General features: G+C 36.3%; 1 protein-coding gene across 1 annotated transcript in view; it reads left to right on the top strand.

Annotated features, from left to right (window-relative positions):
• LOC113396086 (dynein beta chain, ciliary-like) overlaps positions 1-16,276 on the top strand; it is a 35,556-nt gene that overhangs the window by 7,212 nt on the left and 12,068 nt on the right. Inside the window, exons 21-47 of the mRNA XM_026633870.2 lie at positions 117-237; positions 306-446; positions 519-613; positions 774-941; positions 1,190-1,359; positions 2,188-2,407; positions 2,869-3,033; positions 3,295-3,468; positions 3,577-3,725; positions 3,824-3,947; positions 4,603-4,733; positions 5,244-5,358; positions 5,458-5,682; positions 5,788-5,974; positions 6,065-6,243; positions 6,380-6,575; positions 6,835-7,045; positions 7,155-7,296; positions 7,639-7,795; positions 7,908-8,148; positions 8,249-8,450; positions 9,521-9,745; positions 9,829-10,167; positions 10,349-10,497; positions 15,370-15,588; positions 15,676-15,913; positions 15,985-16,177. Of these exons, the coding sequence (XP_026489655.2) occupies positions 117-237; positions 306-446; positions 519-613; positions 774-941; positions 1,190-1,359; positions 2,188-2,407; positions 2,869-3,033; positions 3,295-3,468; positions 3,577-3,725; positions 3,824-3,947; positions 4,603-4,733; positions 5,244-5,358; positions 5,458-5,682; positions 5,788-5,974; positions 6,065-6,243; positions 6,380-6,575; positions 6,835-7,045; positions 7,155-7,296; positions 7,639-7,795; positions 7,908-8,148; positions 8,249-8,450; positions 9,521-9,745; positions 9,829-10,167; positions 10,349-10,497; positions 15,370-15,588; positions 15,676-15,913; positions 15,985-16,177 (4,876 nt within the window). The remainder of the gene's footprint in view (positions 1-116; positions 238-305; positions 447-518; positions 614-773; positions 942-1,189; positions 1,360-2,187; positions 2,408-2,868; positions 3,034-3,294; positions 3,469-3,576; positions 3,726-3,823; positions 3,948-4,602; positions 4,734-5,243; positions 5,359-5,457; positions 5,683-5,787; positions 5,975-6,064; positions 6,244-6,379; positions 6,576-6,834; positions 7,046-7,154; positions 7,297-7,638; positions 7,796-7,907; positions 8,149-8,248; positions 8,451-9,520; positions 9,746-9,828; positions 10,168-10,348; positions 10,498-15,369; positions 15,589-15,675; positions 15,914-15,984; positions 16,178-16,276) is intronic.

The raw sequence follows: 16,276 nt of genomic DNA, 5'->3' as shown, positions 1-16,276 counted from the left end.
ATAAATAATTTTATCCTCTACAAATACAGGCCCAATATAGTTCACAAATATGTGCGCAAATATGAGTGCTCTATTCCGTCATATAACTTCAGATCTAAGTATTAATTTTTGTGTAGGTATCAAATCATGTGATGAAAGCGATTCAGTCAAGCCTCGATTTATTTGAAAAGCAGACCGATTTGGAGAAGGGTCCAAGAGTAGCTTTTTTGGAGGTACTTGCGGAGTTGAGAGACCCAGGTAAGATCTATACCGAATGTAAATTATTTTCTTGTATAAAAATCGTCACTCTTCTTTTTAATTCGCAGACATTTATTTCTCACCATCTTTGGATCTCGATGATTCGGGTGGTTTGTACGATACACTTCGAGAAATGATGAAGGACATGTTTCTTCAAGCAACTATGTTTCCGCGCATTGATCCTATCGTACCGATCCCTACTTATGAAGGTATATTTATTTATAAACATTACATATAAGATAACTCTTGAGCTCTAGATAACTGACTATATTTTATTACAGATGATATTAAAAATGAAGATGCCATGATTGATCTTTATCATGATATTTTGAAACGGGTTGAAAACAGTATTAATGATGTTGTACAGTATGCTTCCGTAAGTACACTAAAATTTGTCTCAATTATACTAAATGAATTCGCTAAATATTGTTGTCACAACAGATACGTACGTAATAGTTTTCGTAAAAAATAATAAAGGTAATCGAAAAAAAATTAAGATTTTTTTTATATTAGATAACATATTCTTTTGTTACTAGAAATATGAGAAATATGCTCCACTGTGGTTAGAAGATAGACAAGAGGTGCTAGCTGGGTTTCTAAAATATGGTCGCGTAATTCCTCCAGAGGAGTTCGACAAGTATCGTTACGACAACGGCTGCGATCCCCCTGAAGCTAAGCCTAAGCTGGAACAGTATCAGAAAGAAGTAAATTTAATTGTATTTAAAATTTGAAAATTCCCTTTTTAATGGCTTTTGAGTGGCTTACTCACCCACATTGGACATCGAACATGTTATTGAAGTTTGATGGTATATTTACTGATTTGTGAGTGGTACCTACCCAGACGAAATCCTATAGCAGTAAAAACATTTTTACTCTTATATGAATACCGTATTTTTCCATTTCTACTTATTTTTACCAATTAATTCTGAATATTTGTTTTCAATATCAATAGATTGACAAGTTCAACTCGCTGTATGCTGAACTGTCATTATTGCCGTCAGACTATTTATGTAACGGATGGTTGAAGTTGGACTTAAAAAGATTAAACCAAGCGATCATGAATATTATTTGCAAATGGAGTAATCTTTACAAGCAAAATCTGAAGGATCATGTACAAACGAGGTAATTATATAGGCTATAAAAACTTTTTAACATGAGGTTTTATCATTATTAGATAGTATAAAACAGAGTCGCTTACCGCTGTCTGTCCCTATTTATGCTTAGATATTTAAAATTACACAAGGGAATGTGATACGGTTTTTTTTAATAGATAGATTAATTCAAGCGAAAGGTTTATATGTATAATAAATGCACAATATAGTAGATAAACACTGATAATTTTAGAGGTTTCGAAAGTGATGTCGTAAATAAACACTTTTATTTGCGCTTACATTGCAAACGTTGGCTGAACCCTACGAGATAGATCAAAAGAATATATTACAGTATTGTACACCTTATATGTTCGCGATGGAATAATATCCAGCATTTATCCTTATCCAATTAAGTACCTTTAATATATTGTACAATATTTGCAACATGAAATTTTAATGAATATTATCGAAGATATTGCATATTTAAAACGCAGGAACATAGCGGTTTGTAGTGTTCAATGACTGAACAACTGTGAACGTTGTAAGCATTATGTAGTATATTTTGTATCAGCATAGCACCCGTGCGAAGCCGGGGCGGGTCGCTAGTAATATATGAAATTAATGTTAATTTTACTGTTACTATGAGCTTATATTTTTCATTGGATATCCATCAATCAGTAATTAAAAATATTAATGTATAATTAATTAATAAAATAATTAAAATCCTAATCTATAATACTGTTATCTCCCTAATTTCATAACCTTAAGAAATAGAATAAATGAATTCAACGTTAAATAGCTTGCCCTGCATTCTAAGTAATTTAAATGTTGGATATGCGAATAAAATTTATAATTCCAGCCTCAACGACCTTGAGAAATTCATTGTATATGCTTCTAAAGAATTATCTGTGGTACTGGAGGAAGATGACTACGAAGGCTTGTTGAAAGTAATGGGTGTTCTCAATGAAGTAAAGGCCAAGATAGATGCCGGTACTGAATTGATGTTCGAGCCACTCAGAGATATAATATACGTGCTTAAGGAATACGGCGTTGAATTTCCTGAAGAGACGTATGAGCAGGTCATTGTTTAACTTATCTATATCTATACTAATATTATAAATGCGAAAGTAACTTCGTATGTCTGTCTATTGCACTTTCACGGCTAATAAGCCAAACTAGCTAAGCCGCAGGCGACGATTAGTTCTCTATAAACCGAAATGCATATAATCTTGATTACACAAATAAGAATTTACATCCATGGTATAAAAATATAGATAAAACATATTTAATTATTACTATAATTTCGAACATATTATTGAAATGCATTTTGGATTTTCATGCTTTCTTTTGGACTTTAGAAGTATTCTCCAACTCATCAATATTCGGTGCATACATTGGTAAGACTAAATATTTCTTTCGTTAGGTACCTATAATGATTTAGAATATTTAATTCTAAATCATTATAGGTAAATAGCGAGCCACTAAATATTTTACTATTAAAAAGTATAAAGAATTAATAAAAATAATTAATAAACTACAGTTGGATGTGCTACCGGAAAGGTGGCGTAACCTCGTGAAATTAGCAACAGTGATGAAGAATGAAGTGGCACCGATGCAGGCGGCGCAGGCAGCATTGATTGCTAAGCGAGTTGCCCTCATTAACCTGCGCATAGCCATGTACCGGGACCAGTTTCAACATAAAGAGGTAATTGTCATATTCAACAATAATGAAGATCAGCGAGTAAAGTATCACTTTCTACAAATTTGTGTGTCTTGTAGTCAAAAGTAGTTTTGAAAATAAAAAAAATATTATAGCTATAACGACAAATAAATTGATTTTCTTTTTTTAAACGCTATTACAATGTATGATATATATTAGACATCTTTACAACAAGCTGGACAAATATTAAGAAAAAGATCTTAATAATTGTAATATTTAAAGGTATATAAGTTTATGTTATAACAGATATTCCTCGAAAGTTGTAAAGAACCATATAGACAAATAGACAAAGTTAACCAAGAACTTGAGCAGTTTGAGGAAATTGTAAAAGGTTTGAAAAAATCTTGTGGACTGTTCGATATACAACCGCCAGACGAGAAGAATCTAAAACAATGCCGGCGAGAGCTGAAGCTGGCTAAGGTAAATATTTTTTTAATTAGATAAATTTGCATTTATCCTATAAGTCATTCCATTATTTTCCTAATTGATCCTCAATTTGTTAATATTTTTTATGAATTATAATTCTAGCAACTCTGGGATTATTATAATTTGGTGATGGGTACGATTGAATTCTGGAAGAAGTCTCCATGGAAGAAGATAGATGCTGATGGAATGGATCAAGAATGCAAACGCTTCACCAAAGACTTGCGACAGCTAGACAAAGATATGAGAGTATGGTTAGTGAGAATAACTTTCGTTTATTTAATAGTAAAAAAAACATAATTTTGTCAGAACAGCAAATTTCAAGTTCTAATAACCATAAAACAATTCGTAGGGAACCTTATATTTCAATAGAAGGAACAATAAAGAATTTGATGACATCGCTAAGAGCAGTTACTGATCTTCAAAACCCAGCCATCAAAGATAGACATTGGGTTGAGTTAATGATGGCCACAAAGGTAATAAATAAACTTCTAATAAATATTATACATTAAGTTTTGATTCATTTCATGCACTTACTATTTTAATATTATATTGTTTTATGTAGAAAGCTGCACATTCATTCATCCTATCTATTGAAAGAAAGAATCTTTCTTCCATACCATTTTCATCGAAACATAATATACGAAGTCGTATTTCGCTGATAGAAATTTTAGATGACTTTAAATCATTAGAAGATTTAGCTAGTTCATTAGATGGTTCAATGGTAAGTGCCCTGGAAGACGGAGATATTGAGGCAGGCTATCATAAATATATGCAGCTAAAAGACTTCAGAAGACCTAAGTTACAGGAATGTGTTAATTATGGACATAAATTTCTAAGCTTAAAGAAGTCCTACACTTTACAAGAAATAAGAAGAAGTGGCTTGCAATTGATTCCAACAAGAGGAAAGACGCAATCAAACATTCAAAGTCATTCTTTGATTTTATCAGAATTTATTTTGTAAACATTACATGTAACTTTTTTGTTTTATCCATATTCAATTATATATTAATCATAGCTTATATTTAGTAGAATCACGCACTAATCAAATAATTTAAGGTAAGGATGACATTCTTATTAGTTCAGATTGGTTTACTAGAATTAAAATATAAGCTATGGCTATTTTTTTAGGTAAAATTCCATATCGATGATGATACAACGCTAGCAGACTTATTAGCTTTAAATCTTCACAAATATGAGGAAGAGGTAAAGACAATAGTCGATAAGTCCGTTAAGGAAGCTGCAATGGAAAAAACTCTCAAGTAATTTTATTATATAATTTAGTTTCTGTCAATAATCGCCATTACATACGATTATTTTTAATACATTTACCTTAGCAAGCATTCATTTTAAAATTTATAATATATAATAGAACCTAAAACCTTTAAAATATACTTATGGTCTCCTGACTAACTTGAGCCACGGTGCCCAATTTCATGAGAGACGATCCAATTACACAGGACATATTGTAGTGCAGAAGTATGTGTGCAAATAAAGGTGATCTAACTTTTTCCACTCTCATAATCCGCTAGGACAACAAATCCGATACGACCGGAAAAGGCTTAGGGATACGAACAACGGTTTCACGTGTTTTCTAATGCATGAGCGCACACACACTTCTAACTTCCAGACTCCAGGCATAGAATCCTCCAGGCAGATAATTCTTCGACAAGAAAAACCCAATAACTAGTTACTATACCAACGAGATAGTTATATTATGCTTAGGACACTTATGTATTAATATTTTTTATATAAAACTGTTACATTTCTAGGGAACTAGAAGTGACTTGGGCTATCATGGAATTTGAATATTCAGTCCATGATAGAACTGGTGCTAAGTTGCCAAAGGCAAGCGAAGAATTGGTGGAGACGCTGGAGGACAATCAGGTTAAATATTATACAATGATGAAGTGTTACTGTTAATCGGAATTAATGTAAGTAATTATACTTTCCAATGGTTAAGCTAACGCTAGATTTCATTCTTAGAATCAAGTACAAACTATGATGTCGTCAAAGTTTATCGGATTTTATGAAACGGAAGTGACGGCATGGCAGAAGAAACTAGGAACAGCTGACGCTGTTATTGCTCTATGGTTCGAAGTACAGCGCAAGTGGCAGTACCTCGAGAGTATTTTCGTAGGTTCTGATGATATACGCGCTCAATTACCAGAGGATTCTAAGAGATTTGATATGATTGATAAAACGTTTAAGGTATATATAATATATTTTATAATATATATTTTTATAGAAAACTAAAAATATTGATTAAGATAAGAATTATTGTTCACTTTTACTTGTATTATATATATATTTTAGGAGCTACTGAAAGATGTAGCTGCGACACCAAACGTAGTTCAAGCTACGAATAAACCTGGACTTTTGGACAAGTTGGAAGAGCTAATGGCAGCATTAAATCTTTGTGAAAAAGCTCTTAATGATTACTTGGAAACGAAGCGTTTGGCCTATCCTCGCTTTTATTTCGTATCTTCAGCAGATTTGCTTGGTATATTTTAATACTTAATAAATGAAAAAAAAATCCTAATCAACTTAGTCTATAACGAATTTATTTACTCGTTATTTTTTAATTTTTAAGACATATTATCCAACGGGAATAATCCTCCTGCAGTCTGTCGCCATCTTTCAAAGTTGTATGATAATTTAGCAAAATTGGTGTTTACAAAGCCAGGCAGCAAGCAAGCGTTTGAAATGATCTCAAAAGAAAACGAAGAACATGTACCGTTTAAAGCTCCATGTTGTGATTGTTCTGGCAAGGTATCTCGCAATTTTCTATATATATATATATAAATATATATATATATATAATATATTCTTGCAATATTTGAGTTTAATTTCAGGGAGAGTATACTAAAAATAGTATATATGGTTAATAAGTTTAATATTTATGCAGGTTGAATTGTGGCTTAACCGTGTAACGGAATGCATGCGTTACACATTACGGGATATTTTTGAACATAGTGTAAAATCATATGAGGACAAACCACGTGATGAATGGGTGTTTGACTGGCCGGCACAACCTGCACTGGTTGGCACCCAGATTTGGTGGACCACGGAAACCAACCAAGCATTTGAAAAACTTGAAGAAGGTAAACTCAATCATACAATTATAATTTTTCAACAAATATCAATAATACTTACATATAATAATAATACTAAACCATTGCTAACAAAAATATGTTGTTTTTGTAAGAATTATTAATGAACACACTGATTATTATGACATTATACTGATTTATCTCTACTAATGGCCCGTAAACATTGTTTTTGTTTATATTAGAGGAATCAAATATGGTATTATATTTATCGGCTGTAATAATATATTTGTTCGCATAATTACAAAAACAGGCTATGAAAATGCTCTCAAAGACTATCAGAAGAAGCAAATAGCACAATTAAATGCATTGATAGTTTTGCTATTGGGAGACTTAACAGTCGGAGATCGACAGAAAATTATGACTATTTGTACTATTGACGTACATTCAAGAGATGTGGTAGCCAAACTTATAGTTGCTAAAGTTGAGACTTCCACCGCTTTTCAGTGGCAGAGTCAACTAAGGTAAATTTCCATTCCATATTCAAATGAAATAAGAACTTCTTTTTTTACGTTTAGTGATATGTTCCCATGGTTTTTTAACTTATTTTTATTTTGCTTTTGTTCTGGTCAGGCATCGATGGGATATAAAGTTAAGCAATTGTTTCGCTAATATTTGCGATGCACAGTTTCTCTATGATTATGAGTATTTGGGCAACACGCCTAGACTTGTAATTACTCCTTTGACAGATCGCTGTTATATAACATTAACTCAGGTAAGTTAATTTTATAATTGTTATGTAATAATGATGATGACTAGAATAAAGTGATATAGCATCTACAAACTCATTAATGCAATAAACCATCAAATAAAGAAAAATAAAAAAACAAACCTTGATTCATAATCAAGAATATTAAACTGTTTACGTCTTTGAATATGTATTCGCATCTCTTGTGTTGGCATCGTTCTAACCATTTAAGTCCTCCAACTCTTCCACATTCAGATCAGCCAACTTAGTGTCTACTATAATGGTTGTTTTATTTGAAAATAAAATGTCATATTTTATATAATAATAGGCCATTGTTATAAATTCATGTTTATACTTTGTTTCGCTCAGAGTCTTCATCTGATTATGGGTGGAGCACCAGCGGGGCCAGCAGGAACTGGTAAAACTGAAACAACAAAAGATTTAGGTAGAGCTCTAGGTATAATGGTATATGTATTTAACTGTTCCGAACAAATGGATTACAAATCTTGTGGCAATATTTATAAAGGTACTCATATTTTGTACAAATACTATACTTGTAATCGTGTAATCATGAAAACTTAGAAGAATTTTGTAATATTTTATTGATCATGTATTTCTTTGCGTTTAATATGTTACAGGATTGGCTCAAACTGGTGCTTGGGGGTGTTTTGATGAGTTCAATAGAATATCTGTTGAAGTGTTATCAGTAGTATCTGTACAAGTAAAGAGTGTTCTTGATGCAATTAAAGCGAAGAAAAAGAAGTTTGATTTTATGGGCGAAATTATTGCGCTTATTCCCACAATAGGAATGTTTATCACTATGAATCCAGGATATGCAGGAAGGACAGAATTACCAGAAAATCTAAAGGCTCTGTTTAGGTATATTTTAAAAATATATCTTTTTTTTAATAATTATAATGTAAACATTATAATTGTGACATTAAAAAAATACGGAATGCAATAAGGGATTTTGTTACAGACCTTGCGCTATGGTAGTACCTGACTTTGAACTGATTTGCGAGATCATGTTAGTGGCGGAGGGTTTCCAAGACGCTCGTTTACTGGCACGCAAGTTCATCACGCTTTACATGCTATGTAGGGAGCTGTTATCGAAGCAAGACCATTACGATTGGGGTTTGAGAGCCATCAAGTCCGTGCTAGTGGTCGCTGGATCTTTAAAAGTAGGCGTTTTACATTTTAGTCATTTCTATGATTTGTAAATTTTGTATGACTTGTATTATAATGTTGTATGTTTTGTTTGTTTGTATTTCCGTATTGACGCAAAAAGGATAGTTATATAGGATAGTGATAGGTTATTAGGTATTTGTTTTATTAAATAATTGGAGAAAATATACTCGTTTCCAGCGCTTTCTAAGCGAATAACTGCTCAATAATTATTATATTTTGGAAATTCTACCGCAAATTAAGTATTGTTGTGTTGCAGTTTGAAGGGTGAGTGAGCAAGTGTAACTACAGGCACAAAGGACATAACATCTTAGCTCCCAAGGTTGGTGGCGCATTGGCGTGATGCAAGGAATGTTTATTATTTCTTACAGTGTCAATGTATATGAGCAGTGGTGACTACTTACCATCAGGTGGCCCTTTTGCTCATCCGCCTACTTTTTACATAAAAAAACATCTGATATACTCCGAAATTTTGTGTGAATATATATTTTAAGATCTGCACAAAGTATCACAATAAAATTTTAAATTAACATGGTTATTTTTATTACTAACAGTATTTAAAACGGGATATTTACCATGTTTTTTATTTTTATTTGGTGGAGCTCGATATTTTGACATTATCTACGAATGTCTTGTTCACGAGACTGAGCTCCACCAAAAAAAATAAACAACATGGTAAATATCCCGTTTTAAATACTGTAAGTATCACAATATACAGAAAATTTGCGACCGTCTCTGCTATCCTCATTTTATTAGTCCTTATAGAAATAAAAAATATGTTAATCAGAGATATGTAATGTAATAACAATTATTTTTTGCAAATTACAATTGGAGTTTGCTTAAAAGAGGTAAAAAAATGTAGACACATGAATAGTACAATTATTGTTCTATTCATTTGTCTAGTGTTTACTTGGCGTGATCCTGATTGTATTATTATGTTTGCTTCCTCATCATAAAAAAAAAACAATTATAAAAATTAGAACACTTTAAATAAAATCTTTAATAGAAAATTTCAATATAGAGCTTATTAGATGCAAAAATTACTATGTATTATTTTCTTAATAAGAGAGGTGATCGACTGAGGCCAGAAGATCAAGTCTTGATGAGAGCTCTACGAGATTTCAACATACCTAAAATTGTTACGGATGATATGCCAGTGTTTATGGGGCTTATTGGTGATTTGTTTCCTGCTCTCGATGTGCCAAGAAAAAGAGATTTGGATTTTGAAAAGAAACTTTACGATGGTGCTGTGTCAATGAAACTTCAACCGGAAGCTGGGTTTATTTTAAAGGTGGAACCTTATTATCTTGACAATAGTCATAAATTGCAAGAATATGTAATATGTAAAAAAAAATACATGTCATTCAATTTCAGATGGTACAACTAGTAGAACTTTTCGCCGTGCGACATTCAGTATTCATAAATGGATTTGCGGGGACAGGCAAGTCGATGGTATGGCAGTGCCTTCATAGAACTTACCAAATGTTAAAAATGAAGCCATACTACAACGACCTTGACCCAAAAGCAGTTACTAACGATGAGTTATTCGGTATTATAAATCCAGCAACGAGGGAATGGAAAGATGGTTTATTTTCTACAATAATGAGGGACATGGCTAATATGCCAGGTGATGGACCAAAATGGATTGTACTTGATGGAGATATTGATCCTATGTGGATCGAGAGCTTAAACACTTTGATGGATGATAATAAGGTTAAAATATAACGTATTCATATTTAAATAATCACAATAGTATCATCACTTAGGATATTGCATTGTAGTTTGAATGATCACAGCAAAACGTACGTAAAAAAATATCCTATAATGAAACCATGATCCAACGTTTTTGAATACATTCACTTATATGAAAAGAATGTATTATTGTCTTTTTTAGGTATTAACGTTAGCAAGTAACGAACGAATAGCTCTTACGAAATCAATGAGGTTATTATTTGAAATTGCCACATTGAGAACAGCTACTCCTGCCACTGTATCTCGCGCAGGCATTTTGTATATAAATCCACAAGACTTGGGATGGAACCCGTAAGTATTCTTTGTACTGTATATAAAAAATAATATATATATATGTCGGAAGAGCAGAATGTCGGATCAATCCCCGAATCCCAGTTTGGTTCGTGGATTGATCCGACATTTGGAAGACTATGTGGGCGCAAAATAAAACGTATTTAATATCATCTATACTAGCGGCAAGATACGATGGCCGTTTTGACACATTAAAAAAGTGATGTGAAATATAAATTTATTATCGATATAATATATTCAAATCTTTGTTTTTTTGCAAGTAATTTAATTCAAGTTTTTGTTCCAAGTAGTATCTGATTAAAAAGGTTTAATAAAAATAAATATAAAATAAGTTTAAGTAATATATTCGAACGAAATCAATTTAAATCAAAAATTGGAATTAGAATGAATAACTTTATAAACACATTACATACAAGAAATAGGTTACTCTAACGACCGGAAATCCTCTTTCGTCTTTCCCATGTAATGATGTAGGTACGTTCTGTTGCCTGTTCTGAATACTAATATTATTTCTATTATCATTTTCTACAATAAACATATATAAATAAAATAAATAATTTATAAAATAGATAAAATATTTACTGTCAACACAAATATAACACCGTCTACGAGGTCGAGTGTGAGAGTGTGACGTACACGTTTACGCAAAAAAAAAAAAGTTATCTTCGCGGTACCCTAATATTTGTAGTTTAGAAATCACATTCGATAAATTTTATGACTAACTGCACGTCACTATTGACAATAAAGAACAACAATTTGCTCCTTTGATATAATTATTTATTAAATACGAAACTTCATGAGCGGGCAAACGTCAAAACGGCCATCATAGCGTGCCGCTACTATAATCACAGTATTAATTGATTCAATAATCGTACACCACAAAAATATCAAAGGATTACAATAATTCATCTCGATTAAGAGCAAATGACAAAAGACTACACACCCTTGAGCATCGTCGTCGAGTTGCCAGCTTATCGGTTTTTTATAGGATACACTTCGGAGAGTGCTCGAAGGCTTTTTCGAAGTGATTGAGCCATCTCCATTCCTATATCGGACTACTAGGCGCAGCCAAAAGTTTCATCCATACGTTGTTGACATACCCAAAATTCGAGCTAAACGGTTTGACAGCTCGTTTTTGGTGAGAGTCGCCAAAATTTGGAGAGACCTGCTGGGTATATTTTTCCTGATAAGTTGAACTCTGGAGCCTTTAAGAGTAGAGTGAACAGGTTTCTTTTGGATGGGCGTGTACCACCTTCGTCTTCATCTACACTTTCCATCAGATCTGGTGAGATGGAAGACAAACGCCATATTCCATTACAACTATAAAAAAAGGGTTTGCAAGCAACCATCACATTCGAGTCGCTTGTCAAAACCTAACGACTTGCGTTGCCATGACACTTACAGCTCCATTCGGGGTGACCCGCTCTTAAAATCAACTAGTGGTAGTGCCACACTGCATACCTTTGGGTTGCAGCCGAATGGGACGTCACGCCTGGGGAAGTACCACTCTCTCACTCAAAATCGGCGTAAAGTGGTAGCTATGCTACCTCGTTTCGTCCGGTATGTGAGAGTCCCGGAGGCCCGATCCCTCTCCCCCCCAAAACATAATGGTTGTGCAGAATTTGGTTTCATTACCCCAGGAGGGTACCATCAGCGACTGCGGTGGAGAATCCCTCTCTGGGCATCCATGCTCAGGACGTACACCATCTGAGCAGGGATGCCCAGGCTGCCCTCCGAATTCTGGGGGGGGGGCAAATTTGCGCTCGCCACTGTTCGGGGCAGGCGGAGCAGGCATCATAAGGCAACCCCTACCACCCACAATGTGGACTTCTGAAACATAAGGGGACTCAACTCCAACTTGAACGCCGTTCACTTTCACCTTGAGACAGCGAAGTCAGCCTTGCTCTTTCTTACCGAGACTCAGATATCCTCTCCTGCCGATACGAGATTTCTTTCTTACCCCGGGTACGAATTGGAACATTCCTTTGTACCACGAGCTGGGGTGTGCGTTTACGTCAGTGATGATATCTGCTCTCGACGCCTCGGCAGCCTTGAAGGGCAAGACCTATCTATTATCTGGCTGCGTGTAGACTGCGACGACCATCCGCGAATCTACGCGTGCCTTTATAGGTCCCATAGCGGTAATGCCGAAACCGACCGACTGGTTGAGCACGTCCAAGTGGCTACAGATTCCGTGCTGCAGCAGATCCCATCCGCAGAGATCGTAATTCTTGGCGATTTTAATGCTTACCATGCCGAATGGCTTGGATCACGCACTACCGATCATGCGGGTAGATCTGTTCTCGACTTCGCTTTAGCATACGATTTGACACAACTGGTCACCTCGCCAACGGAAATACCGGACGTGGAGGATCATATACCTTCCCTGTTGGATCTTCTGCCGACTTCCCATCCGGATGGCTACCAGGTTATCGTCGATCCCCCTCTGGGCTCGTCGGACTACTTTCTCATCCGGAGTACAGTGCCAGTGGCGCGGTACTCACGACCTCGTTTCGTGGGCTGCCGCCGAGTGTGGCACTACAAGTCAGCAGATTGGGATGGGATGCGGTCCTTCTTTGCGTCCTACCCATGGGGGCAGGTTTATTTCTCGCCGGATGATCCAAGCGTTGTTGCTGACTCTGTCGCTGATGTGTTACTTCAGGGTATGGAACTGTTCATTCCGTATTCTGCGGTCCCCATCGCTGGCAAATCCCAGCCCTAGTTTGGTCGTTTCTGCAAAACGGCTTCACGCCAAAAATGGGAACGCTACCAAGACTGGGCTAACGCATCGGCGTCTCGTGATGTAAATACCAGCGCATTCAGAAAGGAATATAACTCTGCCTCTAGGTCCTTCAAAAACGTGATTGCTAAGGCGAAGACGGAGTACATTGGCAGAATTGGCGAGAGACTGGTGCGCCTCCCTTCAGGAACACGTGCGTTCTGGTCTCTTGATAAGGCTGTCTTAGGGAATTTCTGTCAGCCCTCTTTTCCATCTTTGCACAGAGACGGTGAGTCATTGGCCCATACCGCGAAGGAGAAAGCTGATCTTTTAGGCTCTCTCTTCGCGGCGAACTCGACTCTAGATGACCGAGGAAAGTCACCACCAACAATCCTGCGGTGTGATACCATGATGCCGGAGGTTACATTCCGGCAAAGTGCAGTTCGTAAAGCACTTCTTTCCTTGGATATTCATAAGTCGAGTGGACCCGATGGCATCCCTCCAATCGTGCTACGGACTTGTGCTCCCGAGTTGGTACCGGTCTTAACGCGTCTTTTCCAGCAAACCTACGCATTCGGCGTCGTCCCGAACTCCTGTAAGACTGCTTTGGTGCATCCGATCCCTAAAAAGGGCAACCGCTCAGACCCGTCCAATTATAGGCCTATAACCATCACCTCCTTGTTCTCCAAGGTAATAGAGTCCATTATTAACTGCCAGCTCCTGCCTGGTACCTAGAGGAGTACCAGCTGATTAGCGACCGCCAGTTCGGTTTCCGTCAGGGTCGCTCAGCCGGTGATCTTCTAGTTTACCTGATTCATAAATGGGCGGAAGCAGTTGAGAGCAAGGGGGATGCATTAGCAGCCAGTCTGGACATAGCGAAGGCCTTCGATCGCGTGTGGCACAAAGCGCTTCTTTCGAAGCTTCCTTCCTATGGGCTTCCCGGGAAATTATGCAATTGGATTACCAGTTTTTTGGCAGATCGGAGCATCAAAGTCGTCGACGGTGCATGCTCCGACTTAAAATTCGTCAATGCTGGTGTTCCACAAGGCTGCGTTCTATCACCCACTCTGTTTCTTCTGCATATCAATGACTTGTTGCAAATCAGTAACATTCACTGCTATATAGACGATAGCACCGTAGACACCTCATACACCGGCCGTGCTAATATTTCTCGGGAAAACATCGAAGAAAACCGGAACAAACTTGTGTCTGAAATCGAGTCTTCGTTAAACTAAAAAAACACCATTTGCGTATCTCCACTATTTGAGAACATTCCATTAGCCGCCACAGCTAGTATAGGAATACTTGGCGTCGATATTTCAAGCCTCGTTCAGTTCCGCGCAATTGGAAGGCAAAGCCAAATTGGCATCAAAAAAGCTCGGTGTGCTCAGCAAGGCAAGACTGTATTTCACGTCGGCCCATCGTCTAAGACTCTACAAGGCACAAATTCGGCCACACATGGAGTACTGCTCTCACCTCTGGGCGGGTGCTCCCCAGTACCAGCTCCTTCCATTCGACCGTATCCAACGTAGAACGGCTCGAATTATCGACGATCAAGCCCTTTCCGATCTGCTTGATCCTTTGGCTTTGCGTAGAGATGTTGGATCGCTCTGCATCTTCTACAGAATTTATCACGGGGAATGTTCCGATGAATTGTTCGGATTAATCCCGGCTGCTGAATTTCACCTTCTGATATCTCGCCAAAATGCAAAATATCACCCACACCACCTAGATGTCCGAAAATCCACAACAGCGCGATTTTTAAGACATTTTCTGCCTCGCACGACCACTCTGTGGAACCAGCTTTCGCCGGCGGTTTTTTCGAACCGATACGACTTGGGAACGTTCAAAAAAAGAGCGTACTCTTTCCTGAAAGGCCGGCAACGCACCTGCAAGCCCCCCGGTGTTGCAGATGTCCATGGGCGGTGGTAGTCACTTTCCATCAGGTGAGCCTCCTGCTCGTTTGCCACCTCTAACATAAAAAAAAAACATTGCCAACTACTCGATTCAATAATTATCCAAATCAACAACCAAAGTAACCGCGCCCCGTTATATATACATATATAATAACTACTTTCATTGATTACATAAATTTATATGAATTATAATGATATTTTTATTTCAATAAATATATTATATTTTATTTGTTAAAGATTTGTGGCCTCATGGATTGAAACTACACGAGATGATGAATCTGAAAAAGCAATGCTAACAGTAATGTTTGACAAGTACATTCCATCTCTATTAGAGTCATGTAAGAAGTACAAGCGTATAACTCCTCTCAGCGAGCTTCAGCAGATTCAGTTGACCTGTTATCTGTTAGAGTGTTTCCTCAATAAAAGCCTTTTACCAACTGACTGTCCCAAGGAATGGTAAGAAGATATATTATTATTGGAAGGCAGGGAAGTTGCTTTTATTACTTTATTTTTAAAATAAAATATGGTTCTGTTTTCTTTCAGGTACGAAACTTATTTTGTGTTTTGTATTGTTTGGGGCTTTGGCTCTGGTCTTTTTCAAGATCAGCTTGTGGATTGGCGAAATGAGTTCAGCAAATGGTTTTGCAACGAGTTTAAACAAATTAAGTTTCCCTCGACGGGCAATGTATTTGGTTTCTTTATTGACCCCGAGACGAAGAAGTTTTTACCTTGGGCAGAAAAAGTTGAATCATTTGAATTGGATCCCGATATACCGCTCCAAGTAAATTTTATTTTATTCTAACAAACATATTGGTCTTGGTTTCTTTTACTATAAAACTTTATATATTACAGTCATGCTTGGTTTCAACGTCTGAAACAACTCGCATAAGGTTTTTTATGGATCTTTTGATTGCGAAGCAAAAACCAGTGATGTTGGTGGGTAGTGCCGGAAGCGGCAAGACTGTAAGTGTAGCGGCGAAGTTAAATTCACTTTCCGAAAACTTTGCAATCACTAACGTTCCACTTAATTTCTATACTACATCAGGTCAGTAGTTTATCATAGTATTGATATTTATTTATTTTTTGTTATTATTATTATTATTGATAATATACATATATTATTTAGAACGTTTTCTGAAGTTCT

The sequence above is a fragment of the Vanessa tameamea genome, chromosome 19, assembly GCF_037043105.1.
Source record: "Vanessa tameamea isolate UH-Manoa-2023 chromosome 19, ilVanTame1 primary haplotype, whole genome shotgun sequence".
NCBI lineage: Eukaryota > Metazoa > Arthropoda > Insecta > Lepidoptera > Nymphalidae > Vanessa > Vanessa tameamea.
Note: the sequence above shows the minus strand (reverse complement) of the source record. Positions and strands in the feature narration are given on the sequence as shown.